Source organism: Rhinopithecus bieti, unplaced genomic scaffold, assembly GCF_001698545.2.
Source record: "Rhinopithecus bieti isolate Rb0 unplaced genomic scaffold, ASM169854v2 scaffold_81617, whole genome shotgun sequence".
Taxonomy (NCBI): domain Eukaryota; kingdom Metazoa; phylum Chordata; class Mammalia; order Primates; family Cercopithecidae; genus Rhinopithecus; species Rhinopithecus bieti.
In genome coordinates this window covers 1,375,914-1,398,519 of record NW_016841754.1, presented here as the reverse complement: position 1 = coordinate 1,398,519, position 22,606 = coordinate 1,375,914, and the positions used below count along the sequence as shown (strand labels likewise).

The window sequence follows — 22,606 nt, the reverse complement described above, 5'->3', positions numbered from 1 at the left end:
ACTGTAAGCTGTGGCACACGTTACATAGAATATATGGGAGTAACAGTCATTTTTTCATGTTGCTTACTCTTGTTGAATACTGTCCCAGTACTTGAATGTTTCTAACAGTGATATTCTCTTCTCTAGAATTTGTTGCTCGTGGATAGAATTATTCATATTATTACTGTAATGGTTGATTGTATTGACTTTTCACCATATAATATTAAATATCAGCCCAAAGTTAAATGTAAGTATGTATTTTTTAACCTTTGTTTATCCAGTATTTTATAAGCACTATTGAACTTTGCCAGGGGAAGTCCTAATACCTTTGCCACCTCATTTTAGTAACTTTTGATCTTGTTTAACCATGTTAGTTACTATGCCGGGAGCTTTCATACATGTTCTCTCTCTCTTTTTCTTTTTAATTTTCAGATGCTGTGTATCATTCTCTTATCTCTATCACACACAAAATGTCTTTACTCCTTTTTACAACACAGAAAGATAAATACTATTCTAATTAGAGATTGCCTAATGGTACAAATGGTTTTACCCATTCCATCTGGTATGAAGGATTATCTGGACAAGAAACTTAGACATAACTTAAAATGTTTTTATTTGCAAGCCTGATTTAAAATAATCATTGAATTGACATTATAATTTAAAAGAAAACAATGGGATCAGTTAATTGGTTATTTTTTTCCAGAAATGTTACACATATTTAACTCTGTTTACCTGAAAAATGGTAAACGATTAAAATTGGACAATTGGGATCATAACAAGTTGTGTGATTTTTAAAAACCATATGCCTTGGTTAGTTTTAAGTTATTTTGTAGCAAATAGTTTTTAAAATCTGCTAATTGATTCATTGAAGTCAAATATATCCACCTGTATTTATATGTTCATACCGTATAGGTAGTGATAATCTGTCATTAATGAAAAATGTTAGTTGATGTTGATATATATTATTTCTTATTGTTTAAAGATTAGGAACATAAAATTATCTACCAATAAGATCTGCCATTGATGAGTTTTCTAAAACATTCTTAGAATCTTTTTTGGTTTTTGAATTTTTACTAAGTAGCAATATGGAGTAACATTTTAAGCTCCTGTATATTATAGGTCAGAGCATCCTGGCCTGAGTCCCGTAGAAATATAGGTTATAGATGTTCTTGACATACCAATCTTAGCTCTCCTCTTGGGCTGACCAGGACCTAATCTGATTACCTCAGTGTGTCAAAAATAGGCTTATCTCTGAAAACCGTAAGTATACCAAGATTGTATAACAGATAATGTCAGAAATTATAAGCCACTGAAGTTTCATAGAGACATAATTTTACCTATGTTGGTACTTCTGAAATTAGATTTAACCGAATATCCAATTCAGGAACTATAAGCCCACAGTTACAAATGTCTTTTCCACTCCATGTCCATGCAAAACAGAGCCAGAGTTCCTCTTGCTGTAAAATTCAGGTAATGGGGAGATTTTTAAAAGTAGTTGAGAAGAGGAAACAATATTAAGACTAACCGAAAGCAAATTGTTATTATCAGGATCGCCTTGGGATTTTTTTGGTGACTTACATTGTGATGATTTCAAATTTAGAGAAATATTGCAAGTTTACTTGGAAACTTCGTATTCATTTACTCCAGTTCCTCAGTTAACGGTTTATTGCATTTATCTTATCTGCTCTGCCCTCCCCCCAGAATATACATTTTATTCTTTTTCCCCCCCAAACCATTTGAAGGTATAGTTTTAGGCAAGTTGACAACCTGGAACAGTTCCTCAGTCTTGTCTTTTGTGTCCTTCAAAAAGGAACTTTAGGCCGGGTGCAGTGGCTCACGCCTGTAATCCCAGTACTTTGAGAGGCCAAGGTGGGTGGATCACTTGAGGTCAGGAGTTCTAGACCAGCCTGGTCAACAGGGCGGCAACCTGTCTCTACTAAAAATACAAAAATGAGTGAGGCATGGTGCGCACCTGTAGTCCCAGCTACTTGGGAGTCTGAGGCAGGAGAATCTCCTGAACCCAGGAGGCAGAGGTTACAGTGAACTGAGATCATGCCACTGCACTCCAGCCTAGGCAACAGAGCTACACTCTGTCTCAAAAAAAAAAAAAAAAAAAAAAAAAAAAGGCAATTTTACTTTCTTAGAGTCTTTCAATCTGGGATTATCATATTTCTTTAAGATTAGACTCAGGGTCCATTCATTTCTTTACTGGAGTGCTACAGAAATAATGCTGTAGTTCTTTTTCAATTTATTATTTTCCCATTACTGGTGATGTTAACACTTCCTGTTTGTTTGAGGATGGCATCTGCCAGGTTTTCCACTGCAAGGTTAATTACTACTTACTGTGGCACAATTGTTTCTCTAGATACACTTTCATTTACCATCTAATATAACATGCATTATGCTATTCATTCCTCTTTCTGTATTTGTCTCTATTGTCTCTAATAGTGAGAAACCTGGTTTTTGTTACCCTCAATGTATTTACAACTTGATCATTCACTTGTATGTAACCAGTCTCCTGACATATGGCTGTCACCTCACCTCAACATTCTGTCAGGGGATATCTGGATATAGTTTTTCAGTGTACATTAATGTCTGAGAAATTGATTCCAAGGAGAAAGATAACTTCCTTTTAGTAGCAACATTTGTTTTTCATGTTACCATATGAGATTAATTTTAATTTAGAAGCATTCATTTTCTGTTAAATTTGAGATCTTGTTCCTTAAAAGAACGGTTTGATTGAGAGAAACAAGTAATTTTGGAACGGGTATATTTTTTGGGCAAGAGCTATGTGGGTTTATTCTTCTAGGTAGATGTTTATAGAGGGATTAAAGGTACAAAAGAAAGACAGTACTTTCAGACGGGCGGATCACGAGGTCAGGAGATCGAGACCATGCTGGCTAACATGGTGAAACCCCGTCTCTACTAAAAAATACAAAAAAACTAGCCGGGCGAGGTGGCGGGCGCCTGTAGTCCCAGCTACTTGGGAGGCTGAGGCAGGAGAATGGCGTAAACCCGGGAGGCGGAGCTTAAAAAGGACAGACAGTACTTTTAGGACAAATATTTTTCTTTAAATCTAGGAAACAGGCAGTAGACTTACTGCATTCTTTCTTGGCTTTGCATCTCTGACTTGTTCAATGTTATTTGTAGGGATCAATGTACTATAGATGAGCAAGGAAATGGTCCGTCATTCTTGGTGGAAATTTTTTGTTTTTAAAACTAACTTTTAAAATTTAAATTTGGAACCTGTCTTACATAATTGAGTACTTTCTTGCATATTAGTTGTTGAAATTTTATGAAATGTAAAATAAAAGTTTGAGATGCATTTTATAATTCCTAAGAAAAAATGGACTTGTTTTTCTGAAATTCATATTCATGATCCGCCAAGTAGTTTTGGTCTCCCATTCTCATTTGTAAAGATAATGTTCTAGTGATACTTATCCATTAATGGTACATTATGTTATGATTTGTTTGGGGTGTTAGTCAACAAACGGACATGTATTTGATGTATCTAATTTTGTTTGTTTTTGTTTTTGAGATAGAGTCTCGCTCTGTCGCCCAGGCTGGAGTGCAGTAGCGCGATCTCAGCTCACTGTAAGCTCCGCCTCCAGGTTCATGCCATTCTCCTGCCTCAGCCTCCCGAGTAGCCGGGACTGTAGGCGTAGCCGGGACTGTAGGCGCCCGCCACCATGCCCGGCTAACTTTTTTTGTATTTTTAGTAGAGATAGGGTTTCACCGTGTTAGCTAGGATGGTCTCGATCTCCTGACCTTGTGATCCGCCCGCCTCGGCCTCCCAAAGTGCTAGGATTACAGACGTGAGCCACCGTGCCCAGCTGATGTATCTACCATTTAAATGTGAGCTATACATTGTAAAAGTGGACAGTGACCCTATTTTCAATTTACTTGAGTTTTAATTCAATTTTGTTTTAGCACCACAGAGACCTTCAGACTGGTCCAAAAAGAAGAATGAGCCCCTAGGGAAATTGACTTCTTTATTTAAACTTATTGTGAAAGTGATCTATTCTTTCCACACTCTGAGCTTCAAGGAAGCACATTCCGATACCCTCTTCACTATTGGCGATTCAATCACCAGCATTATTTCCAGTGTACTTGTACATATTTCTTTGCCTTCTATGATCCGAAAAATATTTGCAACTTTAACAAGACCTCTGGCATTGTTTTATGAAAACTCAAAGTAAGTATTTTGGGCTAAGTAGCTTTGAATTAAATGTATACAATTTAAATATAGGTCGCAACTTTTACTTTTTAATCAGCTGTGTTGTAGATGGTAGTCTTGACAATTTTGTGGAGAGGGTAACAAACTACAATTTTGTTAAAAAGAGAGTTCAAGTAGTATAGAAATATGAAAGAGAAATTGGAAGTCTTTCTGTTTTGCCTGTTACTTTCCTTTCCCTTTCCTTTTCAGTGCTTATCTTTTCAGAATTGTTTATGCAAACAAGCATACCTATTAAATGCATGATAGATAGGAAAGCCTACTTGACATGCTGTTTTGCAATTAATTATGTGGTATGCACCTAATACAGTTGGCTGTTTGTATCCATGGGTTCTGCATTCATGGATTCAACCCTGGATCGAAAATATTTGGAAAAATTAAAAAGAAATATAATGCAAATAAATACAATATGACAATTATTTACATTGTGTTAGATAGTATAAGGAATCTAGAGATGATTGAAAACCTGGGAGGATGTGTTTAGGTTACATGCAAACACAACTTGTTTTATATTAGGGTGTTGAGCATCCAGGCAGGAGGGTGGTCCTGGAATTAGCCACCACCACAGCCAGCTAATCCCCTATGGATACTGAGGGATGGCTATCTCTGTACCATATACACGAAAATCTCATTTTTAAAAATGTCTACATGTGATTCTGTTAAACTTTTTACCCAATTTCTGACTGGTGGACATACATGTTTTTCTAGTGTTTTCCCTCATAACAGTTGAACATTATACGTAAATCATTGCCCACATTTGCCACTATTTCTGTAGAAAATTAGTAAAAATGTTAGTTCAAAGGGCATACACAGTTATGTTTCTGAATTGCTCTCCAAAAAACTGAATTAGTTTTTCATCACCCTTTATTTGAATCGAAGCAAGCAGTGCCTTAAAACCTGAAGGAAAAAAAAAAAGCCCCAGTAACAAACTTGTACAAGCATTTTGAAAGGATTCATCAATATTCTTTACAGTAAGCTTGTGTGGTTCAATCATAAGACAGTTTATCTTTCATAAATCAACAGATAATGTTTTGGAACAGATTTTATAAAGTACAACCCCAAATCCATGAACTTTTCTTTGCAAATCTTTAAGTCTATATTACATTAAAATAATGCCTAAAAGAAATGTATAGAAACAAGCAGTTAATATGATTATTACTTTGAGGCTTATTGTAGATATTTTCTGTGATTCATTTTTCAAAGATGGGATGGTTTTATGCTTAATATTTAGCATTTGAGTTTTTTTTACTTGTGAAGTCTTTGGGCACCTTTTTATATCATCAATTTATATTTATTATGTCTTTATTACCTTTTTCTTAGGATTAGCTTGATAGATAGTACAGTGTTAACTTGCAGAAATATAAATGGTATTCTATTTTATGTGTTTTCCTTCCTAGGCTTGATGAAGTTCCTAAAGTATATAGTTGTCTGAACAACAAGGTAAAAATAGACAATTGTCCATACACCATACTTTCATGATGAGAAAATGATAGGGTTTAGATAATTTTCTTAAACATAATTCTGCTGATTTTTAAAGGGGTTATTCTTTCTTTTTTTTTCCTTCCTGGAGACAGAGTTTCACTCTTGTCACTCAAGCTGGAGTGCAGTGGCAGGATCCTGGCTCACTGCTGCCTCCAACTCCTGGGATCAAGTGATTCTGCCACCTCAGCCTCCTGAGTAGCTGGGACTATAGGCACATGCTACCAAGCCCAACTAATTTTTTGTATATTTAGTAGAGACAGGGTTTCACCATTTTGGGCAGGCTTGTCTCGAACTCCTGACCTCAAGTGATCTGCCTGCCTCGGCTTCCCGAAGTGCTGAGATTATAGGTGTGAGCCACCATGCTTGGCCTGTTCTTCATTTTTAATGGACATTTAATAACACTATATGAACACATTTACAGGTGTTTTTTTTGTTTTGTTTTGTTTTTTCTTTTTTTGGAGACAAAATCCCACCCAGGTGGGAGTGCAGTATCATGATCATGGCTTACCACACCCCTGCCCTCCTGGGCTCAAGGTGATTCTCCCACCATAGCCTACCAAGTAGCTAGGACTACAGGCATACACCACTACTCCTGGCTAATTTTTGTATTTTTTTAGAGGCAGGGTTTTGCCATGTTGTCCAGGCTGGTCTCAAACTCCTGAGCTTAAGCAATCTACCTGCTTTGGCCTCCCAAAGTGCTGGGATTACAGGCATGAACCACTGAGCCCAGCCTAGTTAATCAACTCTTAGCTTATCCCTTTATATATGATGGCGATTGGACCCAAAGTTTTCTAGGTGAACGTATGTAGGCAACTATTTGTCTTGTTATAATTATTACAAAAACATAATTTCTTTTGTTAATAGAAAATAAGTTCAAAATTGAACTGTGATATTAATAACCAAAGCAAATTAACCTGATAATTTGTCAAGTTATAAAGAGTGATATATATTTAAGGCAACAGTGGGGGTTAGCTTGAAATTATCTTAATTTTAAAAATTGAAATAGCAACACATATTCTGTGAGTTAATGTTTAGTATATTTTTTGCTTTTATTTTTTCCTTTTTCCTAGTTAGAAAAGCTACTGGGAGAAATTATTGCTTGCCTACAATTCAACTACACCGGAACTTATGACAGTGAACTTCTTGAACAACTCTCCCCACTATTATGCATAATATTTCTGCACAAGAATAAACAGATTCGAAAACAGAGTGCTCAGTTCTGGAATGCCACATTTGCTAAAGTGACGCTGTTGGTTTATCCTGAAGAGTTAAAGTATGCTAACAACAAAACTTACATACAACTAACTATTCTGTTGTGATCATGTAAATTGATATTTTGGTTTAAATTACTCTTTTCTTATGGGGTATTGTTACAGAGGATTCCTTAGTTGAAATATTACATTTGGAATACACAATAATTATTAAATATTATTTCACCTTTTCGTAGGTGCTTAGAATAACCTTGATTTCAGGAACCAAGAAAAGCAGTTTAAATTATCTTTAATAAAAGAGACAAGGAGGACAGGAAATGGACAACTTTTTTTTTTTTTTTTTTTTTTGGAGATAGAGTCTCACGCTGTTGCCCAGGCTGGAGTGCAGTGGCACAATCTCGGCTCACTGCAATCTCCGCCTCCCAGGTTCAGGTGATTCTCCTGCCTCAGCCTCCTGAGTAGCTGGAACTACAGATGTGTGCCACCATGCCTGGCTAATTTTTTGTGTTTCTAGTAGAGACAAGGTTTCACTGTGTTAGCCAGGATGGTCTCGGTTTCCTGACCTCATGATCCGCCCACCTCGGCCTCCCACCAAAGTGCCGGGATTACAGGCGTGANAATCTTCATAGGAATGAGAAAAAAAGCAGTCAAGCCTCCATGTTTCAGTCAAGAACTCAGTTACCCAGCTGGTATCATTCCCCAAGACAGTGGGGTTAACAAAAGAACTAATCCACGCTGCATCAAAAATAATTATCATTGGCCTAGACATTTTTTTTTTTTTTTGGAGATAGAGTCTCACGCTGTTGCCCAGGCTGGAGTGCAGTGGCACAATCTCGGCTCACTGCAATCTCCGCCTCCCAGGTTCAGGTGATTCTCCTGCCTCAGCCTCCTGAGTAGCTGGAACTACAGATGTGTGCCACCATGCCTGGCTAATTTTTTGTGTTTCTAGTAGAGACAAGGTTTCACTGTGTTAGCCAGGATGGTCTCGGTTTCCTGACCTCATGATCCGCCCACCTCGGCCTCCCACCAAAGTGCCGGGATTACAGGCGTGAGCTACCATGCCCTGCCTGGACAATTATTAAAGCTAGACATGAATACTTTATATAATATTCTACTTCTTATTGGAATTTTCCATGATAAAAATTTGGAAATTCAGAAAACTACAGGGAAAAATACAAAAATTGCCTAATTTCTCCCAGTTTTATATATGCATAGTAAGGAACAGTCTTTATTTAAAAATGAAGATGTATTTTGCTGCTCTAAAAATTAAAGTGCTGTTATTAACAGATCATCAGTGTTCACCAGTACTACTTGACTTAAGATGTATATTTTATGTACTTTCTTAAAGACCAGTACTAACGCAAGCCAAACAAAAATTTCTGCTCCTGTTGCCTGGTTTGGAAACTGTTGAAATGATGGAGGAATCCAGTGGACCATATTCTGATGGAGTAAGTTGGGGGGTTTTATTGTTCATTTGTTTTTGAACATTTAAGTTATTTGTTGAAAGTTATAAATAAGTAGAACCTGAACAGAAAAGAGGTTTGTAACATAGGCTTTTTCCATTTTGTCAGTTGTGTGGCCTAAAATTACTTTTGTGATTTTTCACTAGAGATTCTCATGTAAATAATCTCTAATTCTTGTCATTAATCATTTGTAACTGTTATAGCCAAGTAAGTATCGCATTTAGTTTTGGCTGAAGTAAAAATTTTCTGCCAGATAACTAACAATTTAGACTTGTTAAAGAGTTCAGTGGTATTTTCGTCTGTAAAATTCTGTTGAGGGGAAATATGCTCTATCATACATGCTTTATTAACCCTCAGTTGTTTAATGTTTAAAGTTCTATGGCTTTGAATATTCTCTTAGAAATATTTTCAGTTACAGGTAGAGTGTTTGAATCTAGTAATTTAATTCACTTTATGTATTTATGTGATATGTCTCATTTTCAGAATTCGTAAAATTGAGTGGTATTAAACAGCTAGTATAAAAGAGACACCAAAGCCATTTGCTATTATTGAATTAGTGACTTTCCTTTCTTCGATTTTTTTATAGGATTGAATAATTAGAAAATTTTGACATTATTTGCAATTACTATTTATTGGGCAGGAATTTTAAAACGTGAAAAGGAAAAGCTAAATATTACTGTTGTGTTTAATGAAATTGTTTCGTTTTATTAAAACAGACAGAAAATTCACAATTAAATGTGAAGATAAGTGGCATGGAGAGAAAATCAAATGGAAAAGAGATTCATTTTGGCACAAACAAAGAATAAAAAAGAAAATACGAAACCAGCAGCCAAAGTATGTTTTCAAAAGTATATTTAATCAAATTTTTAAAGATAAAGTATATGGTAACTTACATACAACTTTGAAAATTGGGTGGAAAAACTGTAAAAGACTAAATAAAGGTTGGGATTGCAGGGGAATTGAGAGCATTTGGTCTAGAAAGACTGCCAGGATAGCAAGACTGCCAGGATAGAAGCCTTAGGTGATGATTCCTGGTTAGGAAAGATAAAGTTTCTGTGTAATGCTTAGCAATGCCAGGATAGCATGGTGACCTGGAAGCCTTGGGTGATGATTCCTGATTAGGAAAGGTAAGTTTCTATGTAATGCTTAGCAACTGTTACATGTAGTTATTCCAGGCAGCAGCCCCCTCGAGATGGAATGAGACAGTTATGAATGACTAACATAGGTAGCAGAAGAGGAAAATATTTTAGAACTTTTGTTTAGGATTATTGTTATTTTAGAACTTAATATTTTGATTAGAAATAAATAATGCCTAGATAAGACACCTATGTTAAGCTCAAATCTGAACTAAGTATCATGCTAGTTGCCAGTTAACTGACTTTTAGACAACAGTTCTCTCTTCCATGACCTCCAGTAAAGGTTATTCTAGAATCTTGAGACCATGGCCCTGGTGAAATGAAAGAAAAGTGTTATTTTTAAAGAATACCTCTGCCACATTCTTGTAGCAGCTATAAGTAGAATTAAAGCAATGGTTCCAATGAACATTTATTAGGATAACATTGTAGTACCAAAGTTAATTGCATGTAGGGCATATTGTATTGATGACTTTCACTTGACTAAGTCCTGCCTTAACTTGAGAGCTACAAATATACTCTCCTCCCTCCAAATCAGTTCATTTCCATATGCTGGCCTGACAGACGGTTTTGTCCATACTTTGTAGTTAAGCACAGACTTGCCTACTTTGTAAAGAGATTTAATATTTTCTGCTTTCTCAGTATTTATTAGATGCAGAAAGAAAGTGGGGAACATTGTACTGATTTGTTATTGATCATGAGTATCATGAACTTCGTAATCACTATTGAAAAATGGTGTCATCATTAGAAGAGAGTGATAGAAATATTGGAAAATAATTTGGAAACTAAAATGTACTTTTGCTTATTTTTTCCAATCTGCAGCTGAAACTTGAATCTTCATCTTTGAAAGTAAAGAATGAAATTCTTTTGGAAGAGGAAAAGTCTACTGACTTTGTGTTTATACCTCCACAAGGAAAAGATGGAAAGGAAAGAATATTAACTGAGCACCAAAAAGAAGTTCTCAAAACAAAGCGGTTTGTAGGCCTTATATCTTGAGTTGGGTATTTGGTATTCAGGCTTATATTTCATGCAAGAAAACTATAACTTTGTGTTTAGAGCTAAAATACGCGTACTAATTTTTTTTGGAGATAGAGTTTTGCTCTGTCGCCCAGGCTGGAGTGCAGTGGCACGATCTCGGCTCACTGTGAGCTTTGCCTCCTGGGTTCACGCCATTCTCCTGCCTCAGCCTCCCAAGTAGCTGGTACCACAGGCACGTGCTACCATGCCCGGCTAATTTTTTTGTATTTTTAGTAGAGACGGGGTTTTACCATGTTAGCCAGGATGGTGTAGAGACGAGGTTTTACCATGTTAGCCAGGATGGTCTCGATCTCCTGAACTTGTGATCCGTCCACCTCGGCCTCCAAAAGTTCTGGGATTACAGGCGTGAGACACCGCACCCGGCCACATATACTAAATTTTAATGCCAAAAGTTATACTGTACATAAATGCATTTCATAATGTATAAAGCTAACCTAGTAATGTACCAAATATTTATAAACTGAATTTCTTCTCTGAGATAGATTGGGAGGGGAAGACAGTTTGATGGAATATCTGGGAAATACACATTTAGGTTATGATTTTATAACAATTTACTAGAATTGTAAGTTTCTTTTCTTTTTGTGTTGTATTTTTTTTTTTTTGAGACAGAGTCTCTTTCTGTTACCCAGGCTGGAGTGCAGTGGTATGATCTCTGCTCACTGCAGTCTCTGCCTCCCAGGCTTAAGTGATCCTTCCACATCAACCTCCCAAGTAGCTGGGACTACAGATGCATGCCATCATGCCCAGCTAATTTTTTATTTTTTGTAGAGATAGGATTTCGCCATGTTGCCCATGCTGGTCTTGAACTCCTGAGCTCAAGCAGCTTGCCCACCTCAACCTTCCAAAGTGCTGGGATTACAGGCGTGAGCCACTGTCCCTGGCCATAAGTTTAATTGCTAATTGTCAGGATATCATCCGTTTTTTGAAGTTACTTATATACAGTTTTTTTCAGGTGTGATATTCCTGCCATGTATAATAATCTGGATGTTTCCCAGGATACCTTATTTACTCAATATAGTCAGGAAGAGTCTATGTAAGTACAGAAGCCATCCAACTTTTATATCTGTTTTATTCATTGTCAAATAATTATAAAAGCAATGTTCTTATATTTATTTCAGGGAAATTCCTACTTTAACCAGAAAACCAAAGGAAGATTCTAAGATGATGATTACGGTATGTTTGACATTTCATATTTTGGGCTTTTTAGAATTACCGTTCTATTATACAGTCTGTTAAACTGCTGAAATGTCTGTAGGTCTTCCATTTATTAATTTTAAGATTTATTGTAGATTTATTGTATGATTTCCTGTTAACTCCCATTCAGATACTAGCAGAATATCAGCAGACACTAGTCAGTGTGCGTGTGTGTGTGTGTGTGTGTGTAAAATAAATGTACTTGGCTTTTCTTGAATGTTTACTATTAGGAACACAAACTATTAGGTATCTACCACTAACTTTGGAATAGTTATCTTTGGGTTACTGAAGTTTTAAACTAAAGTTTTCCCAGAAAGTCAGACTCGTTTGCCAGCTATTAATCTGTGTGTGTGTATATATATATATATTTCTGTGCAGGAGGAGCAAATGGACAGTGACATTGTCATTCCTCAAGATGTCACAGAAGACCGTGGTATGGATGAACATCTTGCAAAGGCCTCCCTTTCAAATAACGAGTGTGGTTCTCTTGGCAAAACCAGTCCAGAAATGTCGAACAGTAATGATGACAGGAAAAAAGCTTTAATTTCATCAAAGAAAACATCAACTGAATGTGCATCTAGTACAGAAAATTCTTTCGTTGTCAGCAATAGTTCAGTTTCTAATGCCACTGTTTCTGGAACTCCCCCATGCCCTACAAGTCGGAGGCAAACCTTTATTACTTTGGAGAAGTTTGATGGTTCAGAAAATAGACCTTTTAGTCCATCCCCGTTGAATAATATTTCATCAACTGTTACAGTGAAAATAACCAGGAAACCATGATTAAAACAGATTTTCTACCAAAAGCAAAGCAAAAAGAAGGGAATTTTTCAAAATCTGATTCTGAAAAAATAGTGAATGGAACTAAGAGATCAAGCCGGAGAGCTGGTAAAGCTGAACAAACAGGGAATAAAAAGTCTAAGCCCTTAGTAAGATCTGAGCAGGAGAAAAATACTGAGGAATCTACTGAAAGCATGGTAGTCTTAGAAAATAACCCATCTGGTTTGCTTAATCAAACAGAATGTGTGTCAGATAATCAGGTTCATCCTTCTGAGTCTATAATGGAGCATGACAATACAAAGCTTAAAGCAGCAACAATGGAAAATGCTGTATTACTGGAAACTAATACTGTTGAGGAGAAAACTGTAGAAATTAATTTGGAATCCAAAGAAAATACACCCCCAGTAGTAATATCAACAGATCAATTGGTAAATGAGGATAGTCTGGTTCTGATAACTCCAAATCAGAAAACCCTTAGACGGTCGTCAAGGCGACGTTCAGAAGTAGTAGAGTCTACCACTGAAAGCCAAGATAAAGAAAATAATCATCAAAAAAAGGAACGACGTAAGGAAGAAGAAAAACCTCTTCAGAAGAGTCCGTTGCATATAAAAGATGATGTTTTACCTAAACAAAAACTGATTTCTGAACAAACTGTACCTGAGAATTTAATTGAGAAAGGAAATAATTTACATGAGAAGACTCTTGGGGAAACCAGTGCTAATGCAGAAACTGAACAAAATAAAAAAAAGTCAGACCCTGATAACATTAAGTCTGAGGGGGATGGTACCCAGGATGTTATAGATAAGTCCTCTGAGAAACTAGTCAGAGGCCGAACACGGTATCAAACAAGAAGAGCATCTCAGGGTTTGCTTTCTAGCATTGAAAACTCAGAATCTGATAGTTCGGAGGCAAAAGAAGAAGGTTCTAGGAAGAAGAGATCTGGAAAATGGAAAAACAAAAGCAACGAAAGTGTTGACATTCAGGATCAAGAAGAGAAAGTGGTGAAACAGGAATGTATAAAAGCTGAAAATCAGTCACATGATTATAAAGCAAGTTCCCAAGAAGACGTAAACATAAAACCTCAGATTTGTGAAAAACAAGATGAAAGTAGTACTGTAATATGTCAGGATTCTACAGTAACTTCAGAAATATTGCAAGTTCCTGATGATTTACCAAATCCATGTGAGGAAAAAAATGAAACTAGCAAATATGCAGAATATTCCTTTACAAGTCTACCTGTGCCAGAATCAAATCTAAGGACTAGAAATGCCATTAAGAGATTACATAAGCGAGACTCTTTTGATAATTGTAGTTTGGGAGAATCCTCAAAAATCGGGACATCAGATGTTTCTTCGCTTTCAGAAAAAACGTTTCAAACACTTGAATGCCAACACAAGAGAAGTAGGAGAGTGAGGAGATCTAAAGGTTGTGATTGCTGTGGGGAAAAATCACAACCTCAGGAAAAGTCACTCGTTGGGTTAAAGAATACAGAAAATAATGATGTAGAGATTAGTGAAACAAAAAAGGCAGATGTGCAAGCACCTGTAAGCACATCAGAAACTTCTCAAGCTAATCCATGTTCTGAAGGACAATTTTTAGATGAACATCATAGTGTGAATTTTCATTTGGGTCTCAAAGAGGATAATGATACTATTAATGATTCATTAATTATTTCTGAAACCAAATCAAAAGAAAACACTATGCAAGAATCTCTTCCTTCTGGAATAGTAAACTTTGGAGAGGAAACTTGTGATATGGATTCTAGTGAAGCAATGTCTCTTGAAAGCCAAGAGTCACCTAATGAAAATTTTAAAACTGTTGGCCCATGTTTAGGTGACTCGAAAAATGTTTCACAGGAATCTTTGGAGACAAAAGAAGAAAAACCAGAAGAAACCCCCAAAATGGAAATGAGTCTAGAGAATGTTACTGTTGAAGGAAATGCATGTAAAGTAACAGAATCTAATCTAGAGAAAGTAGAAACGATGGAATTGGATGTAGGAAATGAAGCTAGCTTCCATGAACAAGAGACAACCAAAACTGGTATTTCTGAAGAAGCAGCAATAGAAAATAAAAGAAATGATGACTCTGAACCAGACATAGCTAAACTGAATGCTAAAGAAGTAGCAACTGAGGAATTTAATTCAGATATTAGTCTTCCTGATAATACTACACCTGTAAAATTGAATGCTCAAACTGAGATTTCTGAACAAACAGCAGCTGGGGAACTAGATGGAGGAAATGATGTATCTGATCCACACTCATCTGAAGAAACAAATACAGAAATGAAAAATGATGAAGAAATGAAGATTGGCGAGGTGAAGGCTGAAACTGGCCATGATGGTGAAACAGAGAATGAGGGCATAAATACCAAAACTTCAAAGCCTGATGAAGCTGAAACAAAAATGTTGACTGCAGAAGTGGAAAACTTTGTTCGTGACACAGTTGAAATGAGCACCGAAGAAGGACTCACTGATGCTAATAAAACTGAAACAAATACTGAATGTAGTAAATCTGAAGAAAAATTAGATAGCAATCAAATGGTAATGGAAAGTGATATTTTACAGGAAGATCACCATACTTCAGAGAAAGTGGAGGAACCATCACAGTCTCTGACATCTGGAACAGCTATCTCTGAACTAATAACAGAAGACAATAATGCATCTCCTCAAAAACTAAGGGAACTTGATCCTTCACTTGTGTCAGCAAATGACAGTCCTAGTGGCATGCAGACACGCTGTGTCTGGTCTCCTTTGGCTTCTCCATCTACGAGCATTTTAAAGAGAGGACTAAAAAGATCCCAAGAAGATGAAATCTCATCACCTGTTAACAAGGTAAGGAGAATGAGGCTGAATATTAAGGAACCCAGTATTTGGTTGGGATATTTTGGCCATACAGTGACCTCTGGTGAATGACAAAATATTACTATTATATGGCCACTCATTTGATTATTTACCATAATGGTTGCTGGGGAGAAGGTAGGTAGAAGAAAAGGTTTTGAAAAAAGGAGACTGAGGCTTTTTAGATAAGTCTTTCATTTTACAACACTAAAGATCTTTATGCAGCTTTGCACATTGTTCACTTTTGGCGAAATTGATAAGGCTCCTAACATCTTTTCAGCTCCCAATACCATAATATGAGGAAACAGATTTAAGAATGCAGGCAACACTGCCATTGATAAAGCAGATTTAGCAGTTGTCGTGTGTTGGAACATTATGCTGTTTTACATTTTACATATATGTTCCAGACCATATCTAATTAAAAAGTCTCATGTGCCGTCATCAGCTTGTAGATGTGATCTTTTTTATAGTTATTTCTATCCACATTTCCTCAGCTAAATTATAGATCTTTTACTTTAGAAAAGTTGGATTATATATATATCTGCTTTAGCTTCAGGCCCTGTGCCTTTCACATAGTTTGTTGAATGAATGAATTAAAAAATAGGATAAGTTAAATGTATTTACATAACTCAACTTGTCTTCTACTTAACAAAATAGATGTACTGTAAAGGTATGATGTTGGCATTCCTTAATTTTGAACTTGAACCTACTATTCATTATAGAATACATTTTATATATACAAGCATGCATATATAGACATGACACCTGGCTTTTTGCCTTCAACGAACATACTTTGAAAATGTTCCTTTGGCCGGGCTAAGTGGCTCACACCTGGAATCCCAGGCGTGGGATTTGGGAGGCCAAGACGGGTGGATCACCTGAGGGTCGGGAGTTCAGGACCAGCCTGACCAACATGGAGAAACCTTGACTCTACTAAAAATAGAAAAATTAGTTGGGCGTGGTGGCGCACAGCTGTAGTTCCAGCTACTTGAGAGGCTGAGGCAGGAGAATTGCTTCAACACAGGACGCAGAGGTTGCAGTGAGCTGAGATTGTGCCACTGTGCTCCAGCCTGGCGACAGAGCAAGACTCTGTCTCAAAAAAAAAAAAAGTTTCTTCAAAATCTGTTATTCATATGGTGTATAAACTTTGCAAGATCCACTGAAAATTCTTCTGTTGAGAATCTAGAGATTAAGTTTTTTGTTTTGTTTTGTTGCTTGCTTGTTTGTTTTTTGAGATGGAGTCTCACTCTGTCGCCCAGGCTGTAGTGCAGTAGCACGGTCTTGGCTCACTGCAGCCTCCGCCTCCGCCTCCCGTGTTCAAGGGATTCTCCTGCCTCAGCCTCTTGATTAGCTGGGATTACAGGCATGCACCACTAAGCCCGGCTAATTTTTGTATTTTTAGTAGAGATAAGGTTTCACCATGTTGGTCAGGCTGATCTTGGACTCCTGACCTCGTGATCCGCTTGTCTTGGCCTCCCAAAGTGCTGGGATTACAGGCGTGAGCCACTGCACCTGGCCTATTTCTCTTTTTACATCAGTCTTCTTTCTCATCTGGTAATCCCATAAACTTAATAGAATCCAGATCATACATTTCTAACTGCCACATGTGGCTTTGTTCAGTTTTGGCTACTATACCTTTTTCACAATCTTTGGTATTATGCAGAGACAGTTTAACATATAGAAAATTAGAATGAATTGTGGTATTGAGTTAATATGATCTGTGAAGGCAGTTGCTAGGAACTGTGCAGCTGACTTTTTTCTGAACCCACATTCTATTTTTGGGTAACCTCATAATGAAAATGTATGGTGTAATTTTTTAAAAACTTTAATTTTGTTAAGTAAAATCCTGACCTGTGTTTTCAGGTTCGCCGTGTCTCCTTTGCAGATCCAATATACCAAGCAGGATTGGCGGATGACATTGATAGACGATGCTCTATTGTTAGGTCCCATTCTTCAAATAGTTCTCCTATAGGAAAAAGTGTTAAAACTTCTCCTACTACACAATCTAAGGTAAGCTATAGGCTTTAAAATGTACGTATACGTATACAGACACAGAATTACATGTGCATGATGTGTCATAGAATGAACTACATATTTGGAAAACTTCTTCCTTGGTTTAAAATATATTATTTTGTTTACCACACGGTAAGTAGAAAGGAAGAGAAGAGGTGGTAAGAGGCAGTAATGATCCCGCAAGTAATTGATAGGTAGTAGATTACTCTTTTTATGTTTTTTGAAATTTTAAAGACATGATTGCAGTCTAAGTTGTAAAAATTGTAAAATTATAGTCATCTAGGGTTCTGAGTGTTTTTTTCTCTCCTTTCTTCTATCTAGCATAATACCACTTCAGCCAAAGGATTTCTGTCCCCAGGATCACGTAGCCCTAAATTTAAGAGCTCAAAGAAGTGTTTAGTAAGAAGTGCTTTAGTTTTCATGTCACTTTATATTTTCATGTTCAGTCAGTTGACCTCTGTGTAACAGCTTCTGAAATTTATTCTAAGATTTCAGAAATGGCCAAAGAGTCCATACCATGCCCAACAGAAAGTGTTTACCCAGCTTTGGTGAACTGTGTGGCACCAGTTGACATCATTTTACCTCAAATTACATCAAACATGTGGTAAGTGGTTATTTAGGCTTCTTGGTTATATTCCAAGATGCCACTTTATTTAAGAGGACTGTTTGAATGCTTGGTTCGCACGTTTAGAATTGATTGGCATGTACTCCTCTCACACATTTTATTTTTGAAATAAAAAAAATACAATTGAGAAGGTAGGCCAAATAAGGCAATATGAGAAACATTTATCTTAATATAGTAAGATGTATGCATAATATTTCAGGTGCTGCATTGAACCCTTATATCCATTATCTTGTATAATCCAAATATAAACCTTATGAGGAATATGGATATCATTTCTACTTTGTAGGATGTAGTTTACAAAGATTACCACCAAAACTACATAGCTGTTAAGTCATCATGTGTAAGAAGCATGAGACTCACATACATAAAACCTGTTGATCAGGTGTTTTGTTTTGTTTCTAATTAGAAGTTTGTTTCCTTGATGTTTTAAGTCTTGGAAACTTAAATGCTTGCGTGTAGATCGTTCACTCTATCTTGATTAAAAGAATTGTTTCAGGTAGTTTGTGATGCCTTGAGGTAGTTTCTCTGTTAATCAGGCTGCCCTGTCATGGCATAATCTCCAACAGGAGATGAAGTATTCTTAAAATTCTCTGAGGAATTTAATGATTCAATAATATGTGTCAGACATACCAAGTCCATTTCTTTTTTTTTTTTTTTTTTTTTTTTTTTTTTTTTGAGGCGGAGTCTCGCTCTGTCGCCCAGGCTGGAGTGCAGTGGCTGGATCTCAGCTCACTGCAAGCTCCGCCTCCCAGGTTTACGCCATTCTCCTGCCTCAGCCTCCCAAGCAGCTGGGACTACAAGCGCTCGCCGCCACGCCCGGCTAATTTTTTTGCATTTTAGTAGAGACAGGGTTTCACCGTGTTAGCCAGGATGGTCTCGATCTCCTGACCTTGTGATCCGCCCGTCTCGGCCTCCCAAAGTGCTGGGATTACAGGCTTGAGCCACCGCGCCCGGCCACCAAGTCCATTTCTGATTAAAGTTGGGGAGGCGATTATGCATACTTAAGAATTATCTATTAAAGAGATGTATGTAAAGCACAAGGCACGCAATAGGCTCATTCAGTTTCCAGTACTATTGCTTATACCAGACACACACATCAGATTCGAATTTTATTTTAAATTACACATACATGTGCCTGTCTTCACTGTGGGCAAAACTCAGTTATGATTGAGCTTAAATAGGGAAATTCAACTGGATAACCTTGCAAATAGCATATAAGTAAAATTGTATAATTATAATTTCCTGTTTCTGTTTTGTTTAGGGCAAGAGGCCTGGGACAACTCATTAGAGCTAAGAATATAAAAACTATTGGTGATTTGAGTACTCTTACAGCATCTGAAATAAAAACTCTTCCTATCCGTTCTCCAAAAGTGTCCAATGTAAAAAAGGCTCTCAGAATATATCATGAGCAGCAGGTAAAAACTTAGATGTTAGCTACCATGTATATAAATAAATGACGTAGCAGTACAGTTACAGAAGTTTGTTAAAAGATCACTTCATAATGGCACAGGGAAATTGATTCATTTATTTTGTACTGTCTTTATGTATTGCACCTCAGATAAATGTTTAAATTGTTTTCTCTTTGAATTCTGTTCATCTCCTTGTCTCTTTCATTTCCACCATTTGGTATTTGATTCCATGGCTGCTACTGCTAAAACCTAGATGTTCAAATCCAAATATCTACCAAAACCACACAAATTTGTAGGTCACAGTATTTTGATTTTGATGCCTACCACATTTGTGACTTATTTTTCTTCCCTTTCTTTTTTGTCAGTATTGTGCACATGAACATTTTGGGTCACTGGGCATTTTTCAAGATGATGATGAAAGCTAAGATTCTTGCCTGCTATAAAACTATACAGAATATTTTGTGTATAATTTCAGAAGGATTCACAGACTACTGAAACCCATTCAGAGACCCTCTATCCATTGACAGTATACATTGAGTATTCCTTATCTGAATTGCTTAGGGCCAGAAATGTTTTGGACTTCAGATTTATTTCGATTTTGGGATATTTGCATTATACAGCTACTTGACAGTTGAGCATCCCTAATCTGGAAATCCAAAACACTCATTAGAGCATTTGGGCATCATGTCAGTGCTCAAAAAGCTTCAAATTTTGGATTCCATTCCATCCAAAAAAAATTCCATTTTTGGAGTAGGTATACTCAACCTGTATCAGAAGTTTTGAGTACATGAAAAATAGAGTAAGCAGTGTTCTGAATCAGAATTTCTTAGACCTGGGGTTTGCCAGCCACTGAAGACTTTTGCTGTATTCTTGAAGGTCCTTGATTTTATATTAACTTACTTGTGATCTTCTAAACGTTTGTTAACCGGTTACTCATAAGAGAGAACCAAAACTACTAGTAATTTTCTGTCTCACAGATTTAGTTTCTAAAGTATTTTCTTATTCAGTTTCTGTGGGTCCTGGGAAAGTCTATGAGAATTAGTTTTTTTTTACCAATTTCCTAAGATACAGTTTACATTGTGTGAAATTCACCTACCCTATGTGTACAATTAGTTTTTAATATATTCAGAGTTAAATAATATTCCCCATGATCTAATTTTGAGTCTTTTTTCATCACCCAAAGAAGAAACACTGACCCATTAGCTATCACTCCTCATTTCCACTGCCCAGCCAATGCCTACTTTTCCTCTATAGATTTGCCTATTCTAGATATTTCATAAAAGTGGGGTTGTACAACTTGTGATCTTTTGTGACTGGCTTCTTTCACTTGGCATAATGTTTTCAAGGTTTATCCTCAAAAGTTTCCATTTTGAGGTTGAATAATATCCATTATATGTATATACCACATTTTGTTTATCCAGTTGACAGACATTTGGGTTGTATCCACCATTTGCTATTACGAGTAATGCTGCTGTGTCTACAAGTTTTTATATGGATAGATGATTTCATTTCTCTTGTAGATATACCCGGAAGTGGAATTGCTGAGTCATGTGGTTACTGAACTGACTATTTTCAGAAAGTTAACTTACTGAACTTAGTATTTTCTCAACCAGTGGTCCATAAGTCCTAGAAACACTTAAGAAAGTTGTATTTTTTTTTTTTTTTCAAAGACAGAGTGTCACTCTGTCATCCAGGCCAGAGTGCAGGGGGGCGTGATCTCGGCCTACTGCAGCTTCCACCTCCTGGACTCAAGCAGTTCTCCTGCCTCAGCCTCCTGAGCAGCTGGAATTACAGGCACCCTAATTTTTGTGTTTTTAGTAGGGATGGGGTTTCACTATGTTGGCTAGGCTGTCTGGAACTCCTGACCTCAAGTGATCTCCCCACCTCGGCCTCCCAAAGTGCTGGGATTACAGGGGTGAGCCACCGCACCCAGCCAGAAAATTGTGTTCTTTTAAAAAAAAAAAAATTCTGTATTTTATTTAAGCTTGGAAGTCTCTGGTATAGACTTTTTTATACCACATTCTTGAACTTGGGAAATAGAATGTAATTTTCTTAGCTGCCATGGCTGTATTTCCTGAGAAAAACATTATGAAATATTGTTAAATTCTAACCCTCTCTTTGAGGAAATAATTTGTAATGCTGTATTTTGTGAAGTTAGAACCTACTTTCTTAGCAGTATTAGCTCTTAATTGTGATGGGAGGTAGAACATAGGTTCTATACAATGTGTTTTCCAGTGTTTGTACTATTACTCCTATTAAAAGTAAATTTTAATTTGTTTTTGTTTTTGGTTTTGTTTTGCCTTTTTTCTGCTCCAACTGTGTAAACAAGGTGAAGACTCGTGGACTAGAAGAGATTCCAGTTTTTGATATTTCTGAAAAAACAGTAAATGGAATAGAAAATAAATCTTTGTCACCTGATGAAGAAAGACTTGCCTCAGGTATATTTTAGCAAAGTGGGATAATTTTATTTAGAAGATCAGCTGACTTTCTTGAAATATTTTGTTTTCAGTTTTAGTCTAATTTGACCATGCCTTATTATTTCAACAATTATTTTATGTTTAATGTGAAGTATATGAAAAACGAAACGAATGGACATCAAATGTGTCTACTTGTTTTTCTTGTCAACTTCTCCATCAAGGTCTCAAGGATATAAACTATATACTTTGTCTTCTAGTCATATTAATAAATGAAGTAGTCTGCCCATTTTAAAATTTCTTTAATAGCACAGAATAATCTATGAGCATAGTCACAGAATAATAAACTGTGGTAGGCTGGGCATGGTGGCTCATGCCTGTAATCCCAGCACTTTGGGAGGCCAAGGTGGGTGGATCGCTTGAGGTCAGGGGTTCGAGACCACCCTCAGCAACATGATGAAACCCCGTCCCTCCTAAAAATACAAAAATTAGTGTGGTAGTGCACGCCAGTAATTACAGCTACTTGGGAGGCTGAGGCGGGAGATTACGCCATTGCACTCCAGCCTGGGCAACAGAATGAGGCTCCATCTCATAATAATAATAATAATAATAATAATAATAATAATAATAATAAGCAGCAGCTATGGTAGATTTTTTTTTTGTCCATTTGTCCTCATGAAGAGTGAGGTACTTAAGCCTGCTCTCAATTTGAAACCTAGGCACTTGGACTAACTTAAAAGATCATGTAAATAATTTAGTTTTTGTCTGGTATAGATTTAATTGTGCTTTTTTTCACT

The 22,606-nt window shown here is 36.6% G+C and overlaps 1 protein-coding gene across 1 annotated transcript in view; it reads left to right on the top strand.

Annotated features, from left to right (window-relative positions):
- Positions 1-22,606, top strand: part of RIF1 (replication timing regulatory factor 1) — a 62,937-nt gene that overhangs the window by 38,910 nt on the left and 1,421 nt on the right. The window contains 17 exon segments of the mRNA XM_017866070.1: positions 127-226; positions 3,910-4,174; positions 5,611-5,653; positions 6,766-6,968; positions 8,255-8,354; positions 9,086-9,147; positions 9,149-9,203; positions 10,325-10,476; positions 11,493-11,573; positions 11,659-11,713; positions 12,113-12,491; positions 12,494-15,342; positions 17,212-17,358; positions 17,683-17,760; positions 17,850-17,965; positions 19,248-19,401; positions 21,725-21,833. Of these exon segments, the coding sequence (XP_017721559.1) occupies positions 127-226; positions 3,910-4,174; positions 5,611-5,653; positions 6,766-6,968; positions 8,255-8,354; positions 9,086-9,147; positions 9,149-9,203; positions 10,325-10,476; positions 11,493-11,573; positions 11,659-11,713; positions 12,113-12,491; positions 12,494-15,342; positions 17,212-17,358; positions 17,683-17,760; positions 17,850-17,965; positions 19,248-19,401; positions 21,725-21,833 (4,948 nt within the window).